The sequence below is a fragment of the Aedes aegypti genome, chromosome 2, assembly GCF_002204515.2.
Source record: "Aedes aegypti strain LVP_AGWG chromosome 2, AaegL5.0 Primary Assembly, whole genome shotgun sequence".
NCBI lineage: Eukaryota > Metazoa > Arthropoda > Insecta > Diptera > Culicidae > Aedes > Aedes aegypti.
Genome location: NC_035108.1, coordinates 28,370,628 through 28,395,780, shown reverse-complemented (window position 1 = coordinate 28,395,780; position 25,153 = coordinate 28,370,628). Strand labels below are relative to the sequence as shown.

Here is a 25,153-nt window from a genome sequence, read left to right as displayed (position 1 = left end):
AAAATCTTGAATCTCTTAACTAGAATAATGACCCCTTTAGCTACTGAGCAGCTTAGCACAAGACGCCATATTTTTAAGTGGTTAGGATCCTGAGATATCCGCAAAACAAAAGTTTTATGCTCACTAGCGCCACCGAATGGAAAAATGTAGAATTTCTTGGCTAGAATAATGATAGTTCTTGAGCTACTGAACAACTTAACCAAAGACGCCATCTTCCTAAAAGTGGTCAGGATCTTGAGATATCCACAAAACAAATGTTCCATGCACACAGGCACTGCCTGGTGGCGGAATTTTACATGAGCAGTGCTGCCAGCTACGACAAAATTTTGAATCCTTCATGAAAAACTGGATTACCCTTGAAGAGTATTGCTACGTTGCTAAGCATTCTATTTTTCTATTCCACTAAAGTTTCATGGTTTTGATCTTTTTTTTTATTCTTCTTAAACAGTGCTGCCAGCCATATGAATATTTGGGCTTCAGCCGACTGTATTGCACGCATCACTTTCTTCAACTTTTATGAACATTCGTTATCATTACCTTTAACATTCATTGATATTTGCATATTACACTCCCATATAATTGGCTCTTTTGATAACAATCGAGCAGTGTTGCCATCTATTATCAAAATATGAAAACTTGAACGGCTATTTTGGAAAGTTCGCTGAATATCTCGTATCAGTATTTCCACATCTAGACGATGCATTTATCAAAAACATAATAATAACCCTGTTTTTTTTACGACCGAATCTTTTCACGATAACGGTCGTGAAAAGAGGTTGGGGTGTATGTCAAGAAGCTGTTGATGGCGAAACTATTTTAGGACGAGAAATGACTGACAACATTTGAAGAAAGTAATGAAGCTGTCGATTTCTGAAGTTTCTCCATCAACGTGATATCCTTGTTCTAATGACAGAACTCATATATTTGATACATTCACCATTTTAAAATTACTTAGTCAGTACATGATAGTATACACACATTTAACAGTTAACGTTTATTGTAACAAACTACCTCATATTATTTGTTCAGAGACTCTTTTTCGGGAGATATTTCTGAAAAAGGCCTTCCTTGGTCTTATCTGTGACTACAAAGAAAAATCGTGCTGTTGTGTAGGTTTGATCTTAGCTCACCTCATTCTAGAAATTTTCAAGAATTCCTTGAAAATAATGTGTCATCACCGTCTCAGCCATGCGATATACGAGTTTCAACATTTTAGCAATAAAGCTATCAATTTACAAATGTGTATGCAGGCTCGGTTTCTGTGAATTGTTTCATCTCTTTATCATGAGATTTCTTCAAGAATTTGTCCAAGGATTATTCCGACAAGGTTTCCAGGTGTCATAGTGCTCAAATACAGCAAATTAAAACTATTGTAGGTTAAGTTGGAACATTCTGGACCCCAAGCAGCAAGTGAGTGTACAAGTACAAGTGAGTAACAGCAACGACTACTTAACATGTTCAATAGTTACAGTTAGAATAGAAAGAATCCAGAAGAGATTTTTACGGCATGCGCTTAAATATTTGCCATTGAGAGAACCCGATAATCTGCCACCTTACCGAGAGCGTTGTCAGTTATTGAACATAGACACTCGTAAATAGCGAAGACGTGTCAACCAAGCAGTTTTCATCGCAAAACTTTTAAAAGAGGAGATTGATTGCCCAATTCTTCTTTCTTTGCTGCCTCTGCATGTTCCATCGAGAATGCTACGCAATCATACGCTTCTCCGCCCCGGTCAACACAGGACTAACTATGGTGCTAACGCTCCACTTCCTGCCATGTTAAACCACTTTAATTTAGTACAACAATTTTTTGATTTTAATATGTCGACGACTAGTTTCAAGAGGAAGATTGTCACTCAGCGACTACCGTAATAATAAGTTTAGGTCTTGTATAAGAATAGAATAATTCACAAGGGCTTGTTCCGATGAATGTATCCCAATAAATAAATAAATAAATAAATAGGAAACATTGTAACATGGAAAAATAAGTGCTTCTCAATTTTTTTTATTGTTTGTGATTCCAAAATCACGTTTTTTCGTGTCCCGCTGTTGGATTTTCTTGATTGCCTATCATCAACCGGCATTTAATTTAATTTTGCTGCAGATACACTTCCGAATAACTGTTTGAAGACAGCCAATCTAAAATGATGACAACTACTAAAAAGTTTAACAACTACCGAAAAGCTAAACATTACATATAGTTTACAAATGGATTAAATGGACAAATTGATGTGAAGTTTTGCGAAAAAGTTACAGTGAGAATTGAACTCACGACTCCCTGATCTCTAGTTAGGGCGCGTTATACCTACGCCATGAGAGGACTCATGAACGCAGAAGTTAACCTGAATTCGATTTCAGCTCAATAATCAGTTTCCAGATTCGTCTCACAGCTTACGGCTCACTGTGTGTATTGAATGGATAAAACACAACGTATCAACGCTATAATAAATTGTTTTACTAGAATATATAGATCTACGGGCATCTCCCTCCATTCCTTCAGCATGATGGAATATACTAATTTCCTTTAAAATTAATTGTTCGTCATCAAAATTCAGCCCATACATATGAACACAATCCCTTTTGACCATACAATAATGGCATTTGCTCACAGTACAGCGAAAACAACACAATCAAAGGAACCGTATTTTTACGTCGAGCGTCGCGCACACATTGATGCGCACAAGTTTTTTTTTTCTCAGTACGACGGATTGAACTTTGTTTACATTCTCAATTATACGCGGCGGTTGAGGAAATTTCGAAAAATTTGGTGATTTATTGAAGTTTTACGGCGTGTGATCGGAATGAAATCCTTCAGTGAAGAAGTACGAAGGTTTTCCATAGTAAAAATAAGTGCCCGGCGAAGTAAGTCACCCACGGGGGTGGGAAGAAACTTGTGTTGGAATGTGGTGTGGCTCAGTCGATCGCTAAGCATTTCTCTCAAATCGTGTTCGTCCATGCGATTTCGGTGAAAAAGTGCAAAGTGGATTATTGAGCTGAAATAATTTACCGAAATACAGTAGTTTTATTGCATTTTTGGTGTACAAGTGTACAAACCATAATAGCTTTCACAAAATTACACTTGGATAATGAATCTATGTTGCAGGTAAGTTTGAATATCCGCCGTAGTGGAACATTTAAAGTTTGATACGACGAATAGTAGCGCTTACGACGAAGTAGAACAAAACCCTATTGAAATAGCACACTACACTAGTCAGCAACTGCGCTGGCTTAGGTTTCTATTGTATGGGCTTCCAATAGGTCACTACGTTCTCAAACGACCGGTTACGGAACATGAGTCCGTTGCTCGATAAATACTTGTTTTTAATTATGAATCGTGGTTTACGGCTAACCAGCCGAGTGGAAATTAAACAACTACCGAAAGCTAAACATTACATATAGTTTGCAATTGCAATACAAAAAAGTTGTTGGAGAGGGTGCATATTGTGAATCCAACAATTTTAATTCATCACTGGAAAAATATCTTTGAAAACAATAACTGGTCATAAAATAGTAAAGCTCTTATATCAAAATTCACAATACGTATGAAAATATTTGGCCTGTAGTGTTGACTACTGTCAGCAAGTTACTCGTTTGTTACACATCAGTTACCTAGAAATCTTACGTTATTTTGAAACTGATGTGTAACTATACTGAAACTGGCATTAAATTACACTGCTGTCAATAGGGGAAGGGGTGTTAAAATGAACACCCCACGTCTTGCTTCTAATGAGAAAACGATAAATTTGCGATAAATAACTATTTAGTGATTTGTACAAAATCCAGCCAATTGACTGGAACCTTACTAAGGTATGAAACTTAAATGCTCAATCCAAGAATGCACATGGTTTGTGACGTGCTTAAATAGCTCGAAAGAAGGCAAATTCAAGGGCGTGCTAGAATAAGGGCGCAATAATCGATTTCTCTTCATCGATTCTCTCTTCTGTGAATAAAGGTGACAAGATGAGAGTTTGTTAGCAATTTTCACTCCAAGACGCTAGGAAGTGATGCAATCTGGCGTCCTGAGGTGAAAAAAACTATGACAAACTTGCTCCTTGTCGCTTTTATTCATAGAAAAGAGAATCGATGAAGAGAAATCGATCATGCGACTTACGCCCTTATTCTAGTACACGCTTGAATTTAGAAATTGATCAATTTGTGCCAATTATGTTTATTTTTAATTATGATCGGATATACAAATTTGTTCTCTATCAAATAGTAGAAACAGCATCCATCAATTTGAGTATTTCTAGGGTTAATGAATCAATTAAAAAAAAATGCCGGGGAGGAGAGAGGTTCTGCCCAATGACCACGGTCCATACAAATGATCACCAGGGGGGAGGGGGGTCTAAAATTGGAGAAAAATGACCGTGTTGTTAATGGTAGCCCCTTATAACTGCATTTGTCTATTTATGTGGGTTAGTGGTGCAGAAAACGTACGCACTCAATCATGCTTGCATAGACCAATCCAATTGCATGCGTACTAGTGCATAGTTGACAAAATTTTCTTTGTTTGCTGTGAGAACTGTCACAACATTGCTTTTGTTTGCTGTGAGAAAGCAAACATAAACATAATGGCTGCCGAGCATTCACTTCCTTTTTGGACTGACGTTGACCGAAAGCAAATGGCGTCAAATAAACATCGATACGTTTTCATTCTGAGGAAGTCGAGTTGTGTAAGATTGATCGTGCGTTGGTGTTCGTGGCAGTTAACTTGTAGACCTTTATATATAACGCAGGCATTTGTTCTGATGTTATTGTTCAATAATAGATACATGCTGATGCGAAACATGTACATTTGTAAGGTTCTAATTTGCGTGTTACTTCAGCGTGGCATTACGTTTGTAGAATTTGAATTCAACAGCTGTTTTGGCGTTATGAAATAGGAGGTGGGGTTTTTGCCCTCACGAGTTGATTAAAGTTTAGGTCCTTCGATATGTTTTTTAAAGACAAATATAATACATTTTTTGCACGGAGAAGTTAAAATCTTACACACTTAGATTTTTTTCACGAGCTCGGCTGTGCGAATCTCGGTTTCCCAATTGGTCGGCGTTAACAGGGTGTCGACTACCTGGAAAAACCTGGAAAGTCAGGGAATGTCAGGGAATTCAATTTTTGACCTGGAAAGTCAGGGAAAGTCAGGGAATTTCACTTGAGATCAGGGAAAAAATATCAATACTACAACATCAAATGAGTTGATTATCTGGAGAGTTATTGTTCAGGCTAAAGCGAAGTATGCACTTCAACAGAAAAGTAATCGCTTATCTCGATGCGTGGAAAATTTCTTGCAAGAATTGGTACCGAAAAGCATTTTCTTTGATCGCAGTACGCAGTTGAAAAGAAATGTCATTTTAAATGGAGCTCACTGTATGAAATTTCGTGACCATTTCTTGAGCAGATTTTTTACTTTTCTGGAGCGGAACAGTATACTTAGCTTAAGTCAGAAATACGATATATGAAATACGATACATGGAATAAAAAGGGAAATCAAACTTTCAAAATAGCAGTTAATCATTGAGGAAATACTCTTACGTAAACTGTACTTTACTGCTTGTATTTATCCTCAGAATTCAAATTTCCTGAATTAAAAAGCATCAACAGTACTCTCCGAACAACTTCTTCGAAATTGACGTGGATTGCTTTAAAAATATTTTGTTGTTAAATTTCATAGATGAACTAGATGCCTAGTATGGCGCATTTTGCTCAAAATCTTGAACAAATGGAGCCCAATCCATCAAATTACGTCAATCCTTCACATCCTTCACGCCGAGGCCGGCAAAAATAATTGCCGAGAACCTAACAGCTGAGATTTCGGCAAAAATCTCGGTAAAAGTTCAAAGTGCCGATTAAACTGCAAAAGTTAAATCAACCCAGCTGTCAAAATTTGACGAAAATATCGGCAATCCGTTACTGAAAATCTCGGCACATCACTACCGAAATTTGGCAAATGATTATGTTTTTGATTGCAAGAAGAACAAGAAGAAGAAAATAAACATACATTTTAGTACCGTAAAACGGGGTAACTTTGATAGTTTTTTCGAAGAAAACCTGAATATTTTTGCATGCTGTTTCAAAGAGTTACAATTTATATTTTTAAAACAAGTACTGGCATCCTAGCTATCGATTACAATCGATAAATTTGCAAAAGATTGATTTTGAATGGATGTATAATTTTTCATATAATCGAAAGTTGGTTTTCTGTTTTGGGGTAACTTTGATAATGGAGTATGATTCGAACAAAATTGAATGAATAACGAACATTTGTAGGGCATTGCATACCTTGAGGCGTTTAACGTTGTATGGAAATTTCTGACTTAGATTACAAAAATGGTCCCAGTTTCTGAAAATGCTTAACGCTAATAAGCGGTTTCTTCACCACCGCTTAGGCCTTAAGCCTGGTTTAATCGTATGGGTAAACGTGGTTTACGGCGTAAGCGGAGGTGAAGAAATCGGCCCTAAGAGATTTAAGACCATATTCAAGTTCTATGATAACTAGGCTGTCAAAGATAAGTGGCCAACTATTCAAAATTACATCAAATAGTGATCGTAGAACAGATTGTTTGTAAGCATTTCAAAAATGCTAAAATTGTGTAATTTTTTAAATTCGTATAAAAAGCCTAAAATGTTCTTGATTCAAATGAAAACCGCTCTTACATGAAGTGTCATACTAATATTCTTTAGTTTTGCATTCGTTTTGCTTAACTGATTAACAGAAATTATGATATTTCGTTTATTATGTAATGGGTAACGCACTATCAAAGTTACCCGCATTATCAAAGTTACCCCGTTTTACGGTAATCAAAATAAATTTATTTAAATCAAATGTATTATTACGTAACACAAATCTCACATTTCAACCGATTGAAGATTTTTTGTGAGCTTCTATTTGAAGCAAATAGTGACCATTTTCGCAGCACCTTCATTGCGATGGGTAGAAGTTGCATGGAATATTCCTAAAAATGTAATAAAAAAAATCATAAACTGAGCTGACTTGTATGCTACCTTTCTACGCCTACTGCGCGGGACAAATATGCGTAGAACGGCAGTGTTAATGAATATAAAATAATAAATTATGTTAAAACTTACATGTAAGCGCACTCCCTCTTTTCAAGAACGGTTTAAGATATTTCAAGCACATGTTAATTTATGCAGCTCTGATGTGTCGGTTTTGACAGATGCACTTTGCCGAAATTCAGTAAAAATATTTGTTTGCTGATCATTGTGGCAAAATAGATAACCGAGTCTCAGTTATTTATGTAAACTACCGATTTTCGTCAATTTGTATCTGTCAAGATCGCTCATCTGTCAAAATTGAACGAGATTTCAGTAGAAATATATTTTACGGGCTTAATTCGGCATTTAACTTTACCGAAGTAAAATTCTACGATTAAGTGTGTTACAAGTTTGCTCAAAATATCCAAGTAGAACTGGTAAAACTAGGTATAGAGAAAACCAATAAGGATTCTCGTGATGAAAAGACTATAATCTCAGAATTTCAAGAGCATAAATCTGGAATCAAACAATAATTTAAAAAAAAAATGATTACTGACTGGTGGTAATCAATCGATCAATTGTTCAGCTTTTAACACTGTTTGGTTCTCTAGATTTGTGCTCCTGATGATTGCAGCACAAGAAAATAAATGAAAAAAAAAACTGAAATTTTGTCGAAAATACGTATGTTGCAGGATATGGACAGAATTTTTCCTCTTTTTTAAGTTGTTTCTGAAAATAGTTTGTTCATATAATATGGCCTTTCTTCAGGATTTTTATCAGGAGCTTACGTATAGATATGACCAGTTTCTTTACCTTAAAATATACCCAGGAAATTCTCCAGAAATTTCTCGATTCATTTTAATCCAGGATATTATTGGAAAGCAGACATTTCAGGAATATTGTTTGAAATAATCTACTTAATGAGCTCTTGACATTTTGTGAGATTTCTTATCTCATAAAAGAATTCTTAGAGGAGTTCCTCGGACCGTTGCTGAAGGCACAACCTTTAATAATCATCCTTTAAGACTTTGTATTATAGTCATACCTCGAATTTTCAAGAGCACTAGTCTAGAGAACCAAACAGCGCTCTGCACTTAAAATTTGATCGTTTGATTCCTCCAGAATGCAACGAACTCATCAATTTTTCAACGCGAACGGATGTCAGGTTCTCTAGATCTGTGAGCTTGAAAATTCGAAATTTGGCTTTGTTTATAATCACCCTAATTGAAGATACAACGAAGCCACACCTCAAATTTTCAAGAGCATAAATCTAGTGAACCAAGTAATCGTTCGCTCTGAGAATTGGATCATCATGAGCGTGTGACCAATCGATCAAGTTTGGACCATGAACAGCTATTTGGTGCTCTAGATTTGTGCTTTTGAATATTTTAGGTGTGGCTTCGTTGCATTTTCATCTTAAGAATATTTAGATAACTCCTTGATATGAAACCCTAGGCGTTATTCATATCGGAATCCTAAAATATTAACTAAAATAAATTACCTGTAACTAATCATCGTGAAGCCCTATCAAAAATCTTCTAAGGAAAAAAAAAATAAAAACATTTTTGGAAAAAACTCTATGTGATTCCTGATAAATATATTTGGACGTATTCTTGAAATAATCCCAAAAAAATCAAAACTCTATTCTTGGAGAAATTCAAGATTGAAAGAAATATTCTAACAATTTTTAGAAAGCCATGGAGATGAGGAGCTTCTAGGGGAAACCGTCATGTAGAAGAATTGAAGCAATATATGTAAAAAATATGTTTATGAATTTCAAGAGGAATTTCTGAGAAATCTATGTAGAATTTCTTAAAGCCATTCTCCAAAAAAGTTTTTCGGCAATAGCAAGAATTTTACCTGGAAATAGTAATAGCCAAATTTCAGTATAAATTTCTTACACTTAAAAAGCATCGTGGATGATCGTAATAGTGTTGCTTCTTATATATGAAAGTTGTAATCAAGTATAATCAGGAAGGGGTCCAGAATTGTCGTTTATGCCTGCAATTTGTGAAATTATATTTGAAGAGTTCTGTTTGATCTTTCGACCTTGACACTTGCTTTTGCCGGGGCGAGCGACGAGGGCAGGATCAAACATGTCGCGCGTTGGTCTAGTAAGTGAAAAAGTGGCGTGATCGGTGAGTTCGGTTGGAGTAACTGAAAAAGTGCCGCGATCGGATAGTTCTGTTTGATCCTTCGACCTTGACGCTTGCTCCTGGGCAGTGCGTCAAGAAAGCCCGAACAGTTTTTTTTTTTATTATTCTTTTTGGGTCGCGCGCTTATTTTTTTTTCCTGAGTGCTTTTTTATAGCCGAGCAAACGAGTGAAGCCGAAAGTGGATTGTGGCTGCTCAGTCAAGGATAACGGATCAATTGCTGAGCTCGTTTCATGCTACTATTTCTAATCTATAAAATATGTACCCACCATTGTAACGATTGAATGTGCAGTCATTCAATCGTTACAATGGTGGGATGTAAATATGATTTTTCAACAAACTATGGATGGTTCGTCACTGTGAGTGTCGACACAAACTCTGATTCATGATTTATTTATGTTTAACTTTTTTTCAGAACACCTCTTATATACCTTTATTTTTGTAATTAAAAAAACTTGAGCGGTTCGACACTACAAGTGTAGACTTGCGAAAGGTTCACTTTATTCAACAAACTTTGGATGGTTCGCCACTGTAAGTGTCGGCATAAGAATAAGAGTGTTCTATGATGTCCCAACCAATCGAGATTTTTGTTTCTTTTCAAATTAGTAAAATATAATAACACATGCTTTCGTCCTGACAGCTGTAGGAATGTTACATTTAGGTATTTGTTCAACAAACTTTGAATGGTTCGTCACCTCAAGTGTCGGCATAATTTTCCTCTACATAGAAATTGTTCATATCAAATGAAAATATTATATTTACGTATAAGTATGTATATATCTCACAAATCATTGTTTATCATGGTCTAATCGCTTATCAAAGTGAATCCTATGACCCCTCCCCATTAACAAACATCCCTCCCAGTAACCTTTGTGGAGATGCAGAGGCAAACACGGTCTCCAAAAAGCAAAGGTTACACACTAACATTCCTTCCCCCAATCCCACCTGACTGCAAAGACGTGGCCGGCGCCGTTATTGACCCTGTATAAATAGAGGCACTGAATTATGCACACTGAAGAAGATTATGGCCAATCCCAGCCGAACTTCTAGTTGATTCTTTGTGCATTTTCACTGACTTCGGTCAATCACGGAATAGCAACCATTGATATGTGTAGTCAGTCTAAGCTAAGCTAAGCTAAGCAATTTGTGAAATTATATTTGAAGTAATTCAGTAGCCGAGCACATCTTTGTTCAATTGCTCAGTTTTATCATATCAACTTGAATAGAGGCTAAAAAATGTTGTCTGACAAATATATTTCAGTGAAGTAATAGCTTTGTTTAGTTTATTCATACGACCTATAACATAAACTTTACATCATGCCCATCATCGGATATGTATCTTCTTGTACAAATAGTACTAATTTCGGTTCAAATTAACCAATTGAGTGGCCTGGAATTTTTCTGGAAAACGACTGGAAGGTCAGGGAAAGTCAGGGAATTTTATTTTCAAAATTGAGTCGACACCCTGAGTTAAGTCAGAGTGGACCAAGTGACATTTTTGATATTTTGAGAAAAATGGGTTTGAAGTCTAACGCTCTGTAATTTTTAAACTTGTTTTAGTTTTGGCTCAAATTTCCTGCACATCTTTGTGTTATTTTAAAACAAGATAATGTGAAGTGATAATCATGAAAAATCATAATCCAAACCTCTAATAGAATGATTTTTTGGGTGGCCTATGTGTACTTGGTCCACTCTGACTGAACTAAAGACCACCGTTCAGTGAGTTGGTTCACTCTGACTGAACAATTTCTTGGAAAATAACAATCATGGGCAAACTGGGTGCATATCTCTAAGATGAACAGATTATCAAGACCATTTGACACCAGTATCATAAATTCTTCCATAATATATATCGTCAATACCAAAATCAGTGGCATTATGCTAGCTTGAAAATGAAGGTTTTGCATAGTCAGGGCATTGAAGACCAGAAATATTCAAATATGCGTTCAGTCAGAGTGGACCAAGTGAAAATCTTGAGTACCGACCAAAATATGCTGGTACAATAAGCAGGTGCTAGGACATGCCATACATACACCATAGAACTACCATAAACTTCTATCGAACTCTGAAATCGACTCAAAAAATGCAATAATCAATTAGTTTATTGCTTTTCAACACTTGGTCCGCTCTGTCTGCACAGAAATTGTTGCAATTTTTGACCACCCATCCGTATATGATAAATGGTCAAAAATCAAAATCAAATGCATTGAATTAAGTAATATTAATAAATTTTGGTTGAAGGATAAGTAGAAGAATCATTCGGTATCGAAAAATCTGACAAATCTCTTGAAATGTTTTTCATTTCTCCGCATTCCTCAGCGTGCTGACAATTTTCGCTGTTATGGTAATAAGCACTTGGTCCACTCTGCCTGCACACTTTTATCGATTTTTATTGATCATCCGAAGTAAATTTATTACACATCTCTCGCAGTTTACGGCATTCATCAAATCAGATCAAAGTGTAACGAAGGTAAGGTAATTTCGCAACTAATGAGACAATAACCCAATTTTTCCAAGTTTTGTACTTGGTCCCCTCTGACTTAACGCCGACCAATTATAACCGAGACTCAGCTAACAAATTGTCCGGTTGCTTAGCAACAAAGCACGATTTATTGATACTCAGCTTTTATTTCCTAAGATCCCAGGAAATATGTTTGCCGACTACTTTGCTGTGCGGATCTCGGTTTAAATTAGCCGAGATTCGGCATTCTAAATTAAGTGTGTATAACCAATTTTAACAAAGAAGACAGCAACTGATAAACTGTCGACTAAAAGTAATTAAGCCTAACAAAATATAATCATTTACGGGATTGACTAGAGGACCCAAACACTTTAACGTTCAACACTTTAACGATGGATCGTAATCATCGCAACTTCAACAGCAATTTCAATTTAAAACTGAAATTTACTCGTCGAAAATGTGTTCACTGTGTTTCGGTTGGAGAATAAAATACAGTGAACACTGTTTCATGAAAATAATCATGATTTTGAACGAACGATTTTGCTTTTGAAAATTATCAAGTTGATGACGGATCCTGCCCCCTTAAACGATTCGTGTATCCTGTGGGGCTCAAAGATTAACGTTACCAACAAAAGTAGTAAAGAGAACATTACAAATCTAACTCGATGTTCTGTGATAACTCGCGAAATTGTCCTTCAATTTTTTTTTATTTTATTACAACTAGTTCTATCGCATAACATCAAAAATAGAGATGTAGCTTAATATTCAAATTTTTTATTGTCATTTAAAACACACGAGTAAAACAAACATTTTATTATTTTTTTTATCACAGTGCTAAAAATACATCTATAAATGAAAAACACCTTCGAAAACAGTTCTAAAGGTTTCTGATTGAACATTATATCATTACGATGTTCACCACATTGGAAAAACTCAACACCTCCGTGCCTAAAATTACATCAGTTCAAATTTTTGAACGTGGATTTCTAAAATCTTGGTTTTTGCCAAAGTTTTCACTTTAATTTATCTCCGTATCAACAAGAACACTAATTTATGGGCTAAATCTTCCGAGCTTGATAAAAATCATTGTAATTTGATTATCATGCGTAACGAGGTCGGAGTTCATTTCACCACCATGTTCATTTTTTCACCCTATAACACATGGTAACCAAATATACAACTTCATGCTGTTACCCACAAGTGACAGCGATCTATATGTAGCCTAGTATAAATAAATAAGGAACAAAAAAATTAAAATGAAAAAAAAAAAGTTTTTTTTTTCAATTTTTTCTTTTAAAGATAGTTATTGAACTTTTTTGGATCGTTCTCTTGATAATTATTTTACCTGTTTATTACTTTCGAAATTTAAAAAAACTAATTGATGTCAAAAAAAAAACGAATCTTTTTTTTCTCCCCTTCAAAATTTTAGGATTTTTGAAGGGGGTGGTGACATAAAAGAAAATTAAAATTTGTATCAGCCTAATTTGTTTTATTTTTCTGAAATATTGTTTGTTACCGGTGCTACTTGGGACGTTACCATTTATGGTTTTGTTCAGTAGCTCCGGCGTTTGATTCCTGAATATTGATTCATATTTTTAGGGATCAACAATCTTGTGGCCCATCAATGCATGTTTTAAATCCAACGGTTTCTTTAGAGTTCAACTATCGAATTCATTGATTTCGGAAGTTCAATGTATTGTTTTAAGAATTCCTGGTAGACTGGTCCTGGAAGGATTCACATGGGATTCTTGGAAGGAAAAGATTCGGAGGAAAATCCTGGAAGAAACCCGATAAGAATCTTGGAAGATTTGCGGTGAAAATTTTCGTTTTCTGATGTGATCCCTGTAAGTAATCTGGAACAATTAGGATGAAAATCCAGGATGGCTTATGATGAAATCGGGATTCTTATAAGAATCTCAAAAGGATTTTGCTAAGTATCCTGAGATGAGATTCTGAGAGGATTGTGATGGGAATTCTGGTAAGATGCTGATAAGAATCCTAGAATTGTAAATCCGTTAAAATATTGAGAATTGGTCTATTGCTAAGATATTAGCAAGTGCAACAAAGTCGCCCACTCATTCCTTATAAGTTTTAATAACTGTGGAAGATCTCATAAGATCTCTAAGTCGTGATGTAGAGTCTGTTCCAATGACGTAATGTCATGTCATGTATGATGAAAATGAGATAGCTACCATGGACATTTGTAAGTTCTTAATGCAGGAATGCCTGAAAATCACTTAATACTCTTATCGATATTCCCATCAATCTGAAATCATCTGTCATACATATTGGATTTGCCATACTTACCATTTTTTAATTTGCAGTTGGAGATTATGTCGTTCATTAATTCCTTATTTTTCTGCAAATAAAGTGAGAGGAAACGGAACGGAGAAAATTGAATTAATATGTGATGATGATGGTGCTCCCGGGATGTGTGTTATCCGGGATGGATGAAATCGATTAAGCGAAACCTTTACACCAGGGAAGGGGAGGGGTTCTGAAAAAGTAGCTTTTGCAATAATCATTAATTACAGACTGACAACGACGACGATGCCGAGCGAGAATGAAGGATGGTGTGCGATCGAGTTCATTCGTGTGTGCATTTCGATTCGATTTCCCAATTCGCATATGAGGAGTGTATCGGAGAGTAGTCGCAAATATTCAATATGTGTGTTACTTGATTCACGAAAGCCGAGGAGTCCTCTGTACTTCCACAAGAAAACAATTAGAGTTCATGGGGATTTTTCTTGATATTTTACACAATTTTAAAATATTAATTTTTCAGAGGTGTGCAAGATTTTTGTCGCCATTCATTTAGTAATGTGAGGAAGTTTTCAAACAAAATGCCATTTTATTGGAATAATATCACTACAACATCACTTTTAAATAGATTCTCAGATATTTCTAATCATAAAGTTGGTTGGGGATTCAACTCAATATATCTGAGATTGTTGTAAACATTTACTATTACTCATCGATACACTCCTCACGGAGAGATTGCCATTATTTATGAGGGCGGACGGAATATTCTGCTTCGGCATGAGTTTACTCAGCGATTACGACGATGTCATGTTCCGGATTTCAGTTTCCTGCAACGGAACACGTGCGACAGATGAAATTGATTCGAAATGTCGCTCTTCGGGGTATCATTAAAAGAGCGTTTAATCTTGTTTACGACTGAATTACATCTTTTTTCGAGTAAATAAATTGAATTTATTTTGCAGGACAAACATCCATTGCTGGTTCGGGATTCAGTGGAAAAAAGAGGCAAATATGCTACCATGCTCATCCGATTCATGTCAGTTCGTTTGTTCCCCATATGTGGAGAGGGGTGTAACAATCCGATTACACTAAACTAGAGGGAACAGCATCATAGACAGACCGAACAAACGTCCGATGCACTCGAAAACCCGTTTTTTGCGGCTTCACCCGGTTTCGGAGCAATCCTTTCAACAGTGTCCCTGCTGATCAAACGCTGGAACACATATTGCATCCATTTATTTGCAACTCCAGGTGCCAATGTAACTTGTTGAAAGCTCCTACCTGGCATCCCGGCTCCACGAACCGGGTTGAGCAGCGGTGACTACACTAGAATCTCCATTTACATACATTATATTTTGTTAATTCCATCTACGTGATTCTATTTATTATTATTACGTATTATTACGTACTGTGAAACGGGCCTAAATTTACAGCTTTTTTTGGAATTCAATATGAATAGTTCTGTATTCTGCTCAAAAGATTTCCATATTATTTTTTTTTTATTGACAAATACTGGCATCTCAGTTATCGATAGCAGTTGAAAAATTGCATAACGATTCATTTTGGATTGACCTACAATTTTTCAAATACCGTAGAATGGGGTATCTATAATAATCAGGGATGCCAGGTGATTTTTTCCAATGTCTTCCAATTGCATGGAAAAATGTCTTCCAATATCTGCCACTTTAAATTTTTCAATTATCATGGTAACATTATAAACTTTATAAATTTTTGGCCCAAGTAAAAATGGAGCAAATGTCAAAACTGAAAAAAATCTGTTTTCTGCTTCAAAATCCCCAATTCTGAAAAAATAAACAACACAACACTGCTTTTTCAGTTGAGACATTTGCTTCATTTTTGTTCTGCCTGATAAATCATAAAATTGAGCTCCCTTTTATCATGTTTAACATTATTGTTGAGGATTTTCTTCAAAGAAATCCTTCACAGCTAATTATTATAGCATATTGTTTTAAAACCATGCTTGTCAGACAATAGCTGACCTGTGCATGGTTTTATTTTCAATCAGATTTCAATTTAATAGAATGTCCCCTTGGTTATGCATAATTATTCTTGAGAATTCATCAGGAGTTCAACCAGAAACTTGTCTAAGAATACCTTCACAGATTGCTACATAAATCGCTAAAAATAAATCTACATTTATTTATTCCCGGAATTCTCTAGTGATGTTTCATGAAATGTAACTAAAAGAATATCGAAGGATTCTTCCAAGATAATATGAATGTATTCCTCTAAGCATTGCAAAAAGGATAAATGGAATTAACAATTCAAATTAATAAAATTTCTAGCAGAATACTAGAAGCCCTTCTTTAGTACCTTCAGAAATTTTATATGATATTCCAAGCCGATAATCGAGAAACCTTTTGTTATTCGTCCAAGAATTGCTTCAAATGTTTAATCAGGGATTTCTGCAACAATTTATCCCGGAATTTCACAAAAAAATTCTCCAGGAATTCCCCCAAAATTTTTTATACAAAATTTTTATATAAGCACGCCCACCTTTTCCTCCAGCAATCTCCACAAATTCTAGCAAAAATATAATAATTTTTCGTGGCTTTCTTCAGCCTCTTTAACAAATTTCTTAATCGGTTTTGCAGTGAGTAGTCCATGTACTACTCTATGAAATCTTCTCGCGATCTTCGAATTTCGTAAACAGTTTTAAAACAAGTTAACCTAGAATTCCTTTTAACATTCTTAAGAAACTATCTGCACTATTATTTTCAGGGATTCATCCCTGAATTTCCTGCGATGGATTCCACCATGGATTGTATTAGCTAGAGATTTCTCCGAAGGTTCCTGATGAAAAATATTGAGGAATTTTTCCACAGATTATATATGAAATATCTCTGAAAATTCTTTTAGTTTTTTTACACTTCAATCGTCACTCACGCTGTTGTATTTTGTACAAAACTGTTGAAAAAGCTAACTTTTATCCGGAAGAACTGCCAATAAATTTCCGATGGAGCTCCAGATGAACTTTGGAAGAATTGCTGGAAAAACTCTGTAGGAATTTCTGGAGAAATTCCCAGATCAATTGTGGAATTCTCTTAGAATCTTTGGAGCATTTCCGGAGGAACTCTGGAGTAAGTCCCGGATTCCTCCGGGACTGAAGAATATTTAGAGACACTCCAGAAGAATTCCTGAACGAACCCTGGAAGAATTTCTGGAGAAGAATTTTTGAAAGTAAGGAATCCGTAGGGATTCCAGATGGAACTCTAAGGGAATTCTAGGAGAAACTCGTAAGAAATTCCTGGGCAAATTTTGGAGAATTTGTTGGAGAAACTCTGGAGGATTTCCCGAGGATATCTAGGGGAATACTCGGAATAATTCAAGAAGGATTCATAGTGGAACTCCTGAGGATTTCCGAGGAATTACTGGTGGATTCTTTGAGAAACTCCGAATAAATTCATGGAGAAACCATCTCCAGCTCTAAAGAAATTTTCGGAGAAGCTTCCAAAGGAGCTCAAAGGAGCTCCCGATTAAGCCGTCTAGAAATTTTTCGGGAGATTCTTTCATCCGGGATTTTTCTCCAAAGGAAATCCTGGAGAAACTACGAAGCAATTCCTGGGTGAAGTCAGGAGGCGTTCATGGATAAACTCTGGATGTGTTTCTGGAGGAATTCCGGAGGCGTTTCTAGAGCCACTCCGGGGAAATTGCTTGACGAACTTCAGAGAAATACCTGAAGAAACTAAGGGGGATATTCCAAGCAATTCTCACTGTTAGGGAGGAAGCTTCCAGGAATTACGGATGAACTTTCGAGGAATCGCTGGAGAAACTCCAAAGGCATTTCTGGAAGAAATCTAGAAGAATTGCCTGTGGAAATCCAGAGGACGCTCCGAGGAATCGCTGGACGAAATCCAGAAGAATTGGCAGAGAACATCCGAAATAATTTCTCGAAGGACTTAAAAAAAAAACTTGGATGAACTCTGGAGGAAGTTTAGAGAAATTCCCGGAGAAGTTTTTTAGAAATTTCCTGAGGAACTCTGGACAAACTCCCGGAGAGAATGTTGTGATTTTTTCGAACAACTTCAGAAGAACTCATAGACGAGCTCTGGAGCGTATCCGAGGAATCACAGTGAAACCCCCATGAGTCGACGTTCCATTATTCGATATCGACACATGAAACCATACATAAACAATCATTTCATGGTTTATATGATGGTCCTCTCATACAAATTTCCAAAGCATTTCTGTTCTATGACTAGGTGGTCCTTTCAGATATCGACTCAGGGACGCTTGACTGTACTTGAGGACTTCTGGAGAATCCAGGACGAGCTATGGAGGAAACCTGAATGAATTCCCGTTGGAGCTCCAAAAGAATTCCCGGAGGCATTCTAGGGAAAAATCTCCGGAGAAATTCCTGGTGGAAATTCCTGTAGCAAAACCCCGGACGAAACAATTTCTGGAGAAAATCCCCGGAGGAGCTTGTTAATTGATTACTGGATGAAATACTCAGAGGAAATCCTGGGAGAAATGTCCGGATAAATTCCTGGATGTCATCTCTGGACAAATTCCTGGTGTAAATCCTCAGAGATATTCCTGGAAAAAATATTTTGATAAATTCTTTCGCAGGAACATCTGAATTAATTTTTTAAACGAAATCCCTAGAGAAACTTCTGGACATACATACCCGAAGAGATTCCTGGAGCAAATCCCCAGAGAAATTCCTGCAGCAAATCCTCGGAAGTATTCCTGAAGCAAACTCCCGGATGAATGCCTGAAAGAAAACCCCAGAGGAGTTCTTGTTGGAAATTCTGTTGGACAAATAGGAGGAACTTCAAAAGAATTCCTGAAAGAGTTCCAGGAGATATATAGAGGCGGACTTCATTGTGGAATATTTAAATATAGTCCCGTTAAAATTCATGGTGGAATCCTTGGACGAATTCCAAAAGAATTTCCCGGAGAAATACCCTGATGATTCCTATAAGTTGCTGAAGGAATCTTGGGTCCGTTGAATCTGTTGCATGCTCCTTGTGAGCGAGCGACGGAATCCGGATCCGGTTCGCGTTGCGCGGAAGAAAAAACGAAATGTGCCAGCGAAAAACAAAAAAAAAAAACGCGTCAGTAGAGTTTGATACGTTGAACTTGTTGTATGTTCCTGACGAGCGAGCAACGATTTCAGTATCGTGTCTGGTTTGGATAGTGCGGTCATTCGTGTATATGCTCACGTATTCATTTCGAATTATATATTTATCGTTTACCAAAACGAATCCTTTCCCATATCCAAACTCCCAGTGTTTTCTTGTGGAAGTGCAGAGGACTCATCGGCTTCTGTAAAGCAAGTAACACGTCAACATTTCCCTCCCATTCCCAAATTGACCTGCATTCGGGCGCAGCCGGCGCCGGTATTGTTTATTATAATAATAAGAGCACCAGTATTAACACATTGAGGATGATACTGATCCCGAGTAGCGTCTGTTGGTTTCCTGTGTAAGTACAGCTGTTCTTGCAATAACGGAGTAGCAACTGCGGGCGGTCAATCATGCTCATGCTCCTCAAATGAGTAGGAACTAGAGACGGTGGCAGTATCAGCAAGAAAAAATCCGAACTGATAAACAAACAATTATAGAACCAGTTTAGGAACAATTCAAATCTTGGCCCAAATGCGAACAAAATGAACCAGGCAGTTAGCCTGTTCCAAAAAATAAACCAGAAAATTAGTATAAAATAAAACTGGAACAATATTTGCAACACCGGTGCAAGCTCGAATTTATAACATATTTATAACATTTATAATTTATAATTTATAACATGGTTCAACAATTTGGTTCACCGGTGAAGTTGCTCTAAGGCTAACCATTATTGAAGGAATTCTGGAGAAGTTTCAGGAGGAACCAGTGAAAAAAATCTTAACAGATATCTTGTTGCCTGGGATAATTTTAACAATTGTAGCAATCTCAAGAAAAATCATATAAGAATCTGTTTGCTTTTTTATGAATTGTTAAAAAACACGAGAAACATATTTCAAAAAGTCCTTGTAAAAATTCTTGTATAACTTGGAAGATTCTATGAAATAATACTTAAATGCATTACTCAAATGTCTTGATAAATCTCTGCAAGAGTTCCTATAAGAAACTCTTGAAGAATCTTTGTCAGAATTCTCAGATCAATATCTGAAAAAAATCCTTGGAGAATTTTCAACGAAATCCGGAGAGGGATCGCTGTTTGATTTAGACGTGCAATAATCATTGCACATTCATTCATTCTTGTAATTTCCAACTCATATGTTTTTTTTTTAATGTAGGATTTTTTGAAATGCTAATAATTTAAAATTGTCTTCCAAATGTCTTCACAAATTCTGAAAAGTCTTCCGTCTTCCAAATGTCTTCCACACTACTCAAATGTCTTCCAATGGAAGACATGTCTTCCAACCTGGCATCCCTGATAATAATGCAGGTCACTTTGATAGTATATGACCCATAACATACTATATGAAATAACAGATTTTCTGTTAGTTGAATTAAACGAATGCAGAAGTATTAGTATTCATGACAAAGCTATTTTCATTGGAGTTGAAAAAAACTTGAGACTTTTAATTCAAATATTAAAAATGATGAGTTCTACGCATTTTTGGATCGCTTACAAACAATCATGAAATATCTAAGGATTTGCTTGGAACATCCAGGCAACTTTGTGAGCAACTTCATGTGGAATGAAATGAGTGATTTTCCTGAACTTCCTGGAGTAACTGCCGAAGGAAATTTGAAAGGAAATTCCGAAGAGTATTCTAACGGAAAAAATCCAAGGGAAATTCCAGTGAAAATTCCAAGGGAAATTCCGAAGGAAGTTCCGATTAAATTCTTATGAAAATTTGAAAGAAATTAAAAAGAAAATTTCAAGTAAAATTTCGAAAAAAATCCTAACAAAATTCTGAAGGAAATTAAAATGGAAATTCCGGAGATTTTAAACCATATTCAGATGAAAATTTCGAAGGAAATTTCAAAGGAAATTCCTAGAAAAATCTGAGGGAAATTCCGAAGGAAGTTCACGGAAGAAATTATGAAAAGAAATTCTAAGGAAAAATTCCGAGAGAAATTCCGAAGGAACTTCCGAACGAAATATCAATGGAAATTTCGAACGAAATTTCCAAGTAAATTGCAAAAGAAATTCCGGAAAAAAACCAAAACAAAGGAAATTGTAAAGGAAAGCCCAAATGAAATTTCAAAGGAAATTCCAAACTAAATTTCAATGGAAATTCCGAAAAAAAATATCCAAAGGAAATTTAAGAGCAATTTCCGAACGAAATTCCAGAGCCAATGCCGAATGAAATTCTAATTTCAATTCCGAAAGAAATTCCAAAGGCGACTCTGAAAGAAGTTCCGAAGGGAATTTAGAAGCAAATTCCTAATGAAATTTCAAACGGTATTTCGAAGTAAAATACGGAAGAAATTCCGAAAGAAATTCCAGAGGAAATGCAAAAGGAAATTTCGAAAAAGATCTAAAGGGATTCGACTTTGGAGGAATTGAAGAAAAAAACGGAAGAAATTTCAAAGGCAATCCCGGAGGAAATTCCATTGGAAATTTCGAAGAAAATTTCAAAGAAAACTCAAATGGAAAGTCTGATGAAGGTCCTTAGCAATTTCCGAAGGAAATGCTGATGAAAATTTTCCAGCGAGAACTCATGGATAAATGTCCTGAAGAATTCCTGTAATAACTTCTCTAGGAATTTCCAGAACAATTATATGGGAATGCTTGGCAAAATTGCCTAGCTTATCCTTGAAGGAGATTATCTAGAAATTCTAAAAAAAAAAAAATCCTTGAGTGTTCTTCAAGAGGAAATTTAAGCGGAATTTTCCTAGGAACTTTTGAAGAATCTTCCGGGGTGAATTGCTGTGTGAACTCCTAGAGGATTTTATGGAGATAATTACTAGAGAAATTCATGAAGATATATCCGAAGAATTTTCTGGGGAAAATTACCGATGAACAACAAAAAAAAAATGCCCGATATAATTCCTGAAGGAGATCCCAAGAGAAATTATGTAGGAGTTACCAATAGGATTCCTGTAGGAATTCTCATAAGAATTCTGAAGGAATTCATGGAGGTATTTGTATCATCCCTAAAATAATCAGTAGAAGAACCATAGGAATTCCAGGAAAAATTCCCCAAAAACAAATCATGGAACAACTCTTGAGCATTTTCTGCACAATTTTCTTTGGAAATGTCAAAGATTTCCGGCAGGATTTCAAAGAAATCTTCAAAGGAAATCCAGGAGTAGTTCCAGATTAATTAATTCTCGGAGGGTTTCATGAAGGTATTTTCGAAGAAATTTCAATACAAATTTCTGGGAAAATGTTGTTAGAATCTTTAAAAAAATCCCCGTATATTTTAATAAAAAACTTGGAATTTCAGGATTAATCTAAACATGAATATTTTCGAAACATTAGTGGAATTATCAGAAGTGTTCCTCGATGATTTTCTGGATCTTCACTCTGAAACCTTTGTATGAATTTCCGAAATTATTTGGAGACGATTATAGATTCCCCAGATATCGGCAGGACCTCAGCAAAATTGCCCCCAGTGCCCCTTTGCCAAACTTTCTTTCTCTGCAATTTTTGACCACCAAAATAACATATCCACTAGAGATGGGCAAAACGTCTCATTTTAGTGAACGGATCCGAACTAAATCAATCATTTTAGCGAACCAGATCTTTTTAACGGTTCAGTAGCTCTGCGGATCGAACTGAACCAAGCGAACGGAAAAAAAGAGCGGTTCACTCCCTGTTGCGCGACATGCGTCGTACCTTTCGTATCTTTCGCTCTCTCATTCTTCGTACATTCTTCCCCAGAAACTCACGATGTACTTGGTTGATTTCCCCTATCCAAGCCAAATGTAAAAAGCTGAATGTGCTTTGCCATTCAAGTGTTCTCTTCGTCTCTTTATCTTACATCTGCCTGTGTGTAAGTGGGCGGGAAAATTTGTCTGTCTATACTGAGAGCGCAGAGAGCACGGAGCAGCAAAAAACTTGGCTTGCATGTGTGGCGTGGTGCGCAAAGCAAAGCACATGTCAACCATTAGTAACTAACTTTTTAATCGTTAGTAACTAACGTTTTAACTGTAAAAAAAAACGAGAAACGAACGAAGGAGGATAGGGGAAAAGATCGGTTCGTTTTTTTTGGGTCACTTTTTATCTTATCCATGCTGAACAAATGAACTGACTCGCAAAAAAGAGACACGGATCACTCGTTCTTTTGAGTGATCCGCATCTTTTGAACGACTCCGATTCCTTTTTGCCCATCTCTAATATCCATGTATGCCAAAACTAGTGAACGTTGTTTTTTATCTTCTGATCCTCAACTCGATCAGAACTTCCAGCGATCCAATTTTTGTTTCCTCAACAAACATTCAGAATGGAATTTATGTTAAAAACCTGCAGGGTTGCAGCAAAATTTGCAGTCGCAGCACAATCTGGATAAGCTCCTCAAACTAAAATAGCAACACATTACCTAATTATTTTGCAGAATTTCGTCGTTCTAATCTGGGTGCTGCGAACTAAATGCCTTTATATTTTCAAGCAAATCTTGAAAAATGTTTCTTGTGAAGAATTGGGTTTATCGTTTTAAGGGGACAGGATCCGTCATTGATTTTGGAATTTTCAAAAGCAGTTTTTTTGTTCAAAATCAAGATAATTTACAGGAAAATGTGTTCACTGTATTCTATTCTCCAACCCAAACACAGTGAACACATTTTCATCGAATAATTTTTAGATTTGAACAAAAAAACTGCTTTTGACGTTTCGATGATGACGATGATTACGATGACGGAGCGTTGAACGTTAACGTCACTTTAAATTCTCTGTTTATTAAATTTCGCTCTCTGATCTCTCTCTAGAGAGCTTGTTTGTGTTTAACCCGTAAAGTGGCAGGACGGTCCTTAGTGCACAAAAATGCTTCAATCTCAGTCAATAGTCATTTTAATCCAATTCTTTAAAAAGTTATGGAAAGGGGATTAGCGTACCTACATTTTGGGGGGTGACCCATCCCTCCATACCCCTCCTAGCTTTTTTTTTTGACTCGAAAAACCTTGGCTCTTTAGTGTTTTTCTATAGCAATTTTACTAAGCATCACGAAAACAAAAATGCCATGCAGATTTTCGTTCTCAAAACTGGTCAGAATGATGAATTCAGACCAACGTTGGCATTTTGGACCATTATGGTCCTCTCGGAAGAGGACACCGGTGAATCCAGATTTATATAGGAGTGTTGGTGTGGAAATGGCTGTATCTCAGTCATATACGAATCAAATCGCATTCTGTAGCCAGCATTCGGCAGCAAACCCTTAGGCTTATGTTTTTGGTGGCGCTGGAAGTTGACGCATCCCCCCTAGCCCATCCCCCTCGATGTTTAGTTTGAAATTTTTATGATTTTTTATGCAAAACTAAAGAAATTTCGTAAAGAGGCTGTTTTCAAAGCAGTTTATATCTTCCACATATATCACAATGATGGCCTTCTGAAACTGATCTGGACAGCAGTGAGTACGAATTTTTCGGAAGGACTTTTATAGATGGAAAAATTATGGCCATACGTCAGTCCAAAAAGCATTCGATAGGTGCAGCGTAAGTCTACTTTTTGAAGGTCGCGATTCAATAGGAAGTATCACATCCGTTGGCGAATCTATGATTTCAAATTAGTTGAGTCCTGATATGTTGAAGAGATTACCAAGAATCCGGTAGATGCTTTTAGAGTTACTATACGAATTTCTGGAAATTCTTGGAATACGAAATCCTGGGATTTCAGTAGGAATATTTCTTGCATGCATATAGGTACTCCAGGGTATTCTTCGATTCTGGTAAGAAATATTACAATCAAAAGAAATTTTGGACTTTCGATAGGAGTTAGTTTTAGTGGGAGTTAGGGATTCTAGTGGTTTATGGTGCATGTTCTATATTTTTGATTTTGGATTCCAATTGGTGTTCAGAAATCTTGGAGGATGCTTCAAGACACCGGTATGAATTTTGAGATTGCAATGGAAGTTCTAAGTTATCAAAACTTCTTTGTTCTGAGAATTTAGTTGAAATTGTTGGTACTCTAAGGTTTGGGCTAGAATTCCGAAGATTATCTAGATAATCTACGATTCCGGAAGAAATTATGAGGGTCAGCGTTGAGTTCCGGTTGAAATCCATGATTTCAATGACAATTCCCCTGAGATTTCATGTAAGGTTTGCTGGGACTCCAATTGGAAGTCTGTGCTTCTGGTGGGAGTTCTTAGGCCCTGAAAGCAATTCTGAGATTTCTATGGGTGGGAATTTTTAAATTTTGCAAGGATTTCTG

The 25,153-nt window shown here is 36.3% G+C and overlaps 1 protein-coding gene across 11 annotated transcripts in view; it reads right to left on the bottom strand.

The window, feature by feature from the left end:
- Positions 1-25,153, bottom strand: part of LOC5573236 (rap guanine nucleotide exchange factor 4) — a 1,027,655-nt gene that overhangs the window by 322,331 nt on the left and 680,171 nt on the right. For all 11 annotated transcript variants that reach the window (XR_002499466.1, XM_021840357.1, XM_021840363.1 and 8 more), the window contains one exon: positions 13,913-13,964. Coding sequence is in view for 10 of the 11 variants with exons in the window: in XM_021840357.1 (XP_021696049.1) it covers positions 13,913-13,964 (52 nt within the window). In the remaining variant the exon portion in view is untranslated. The remainder of the gene's footprint in view (positions 1-13,912; positions 13,965-25,153) is intronic.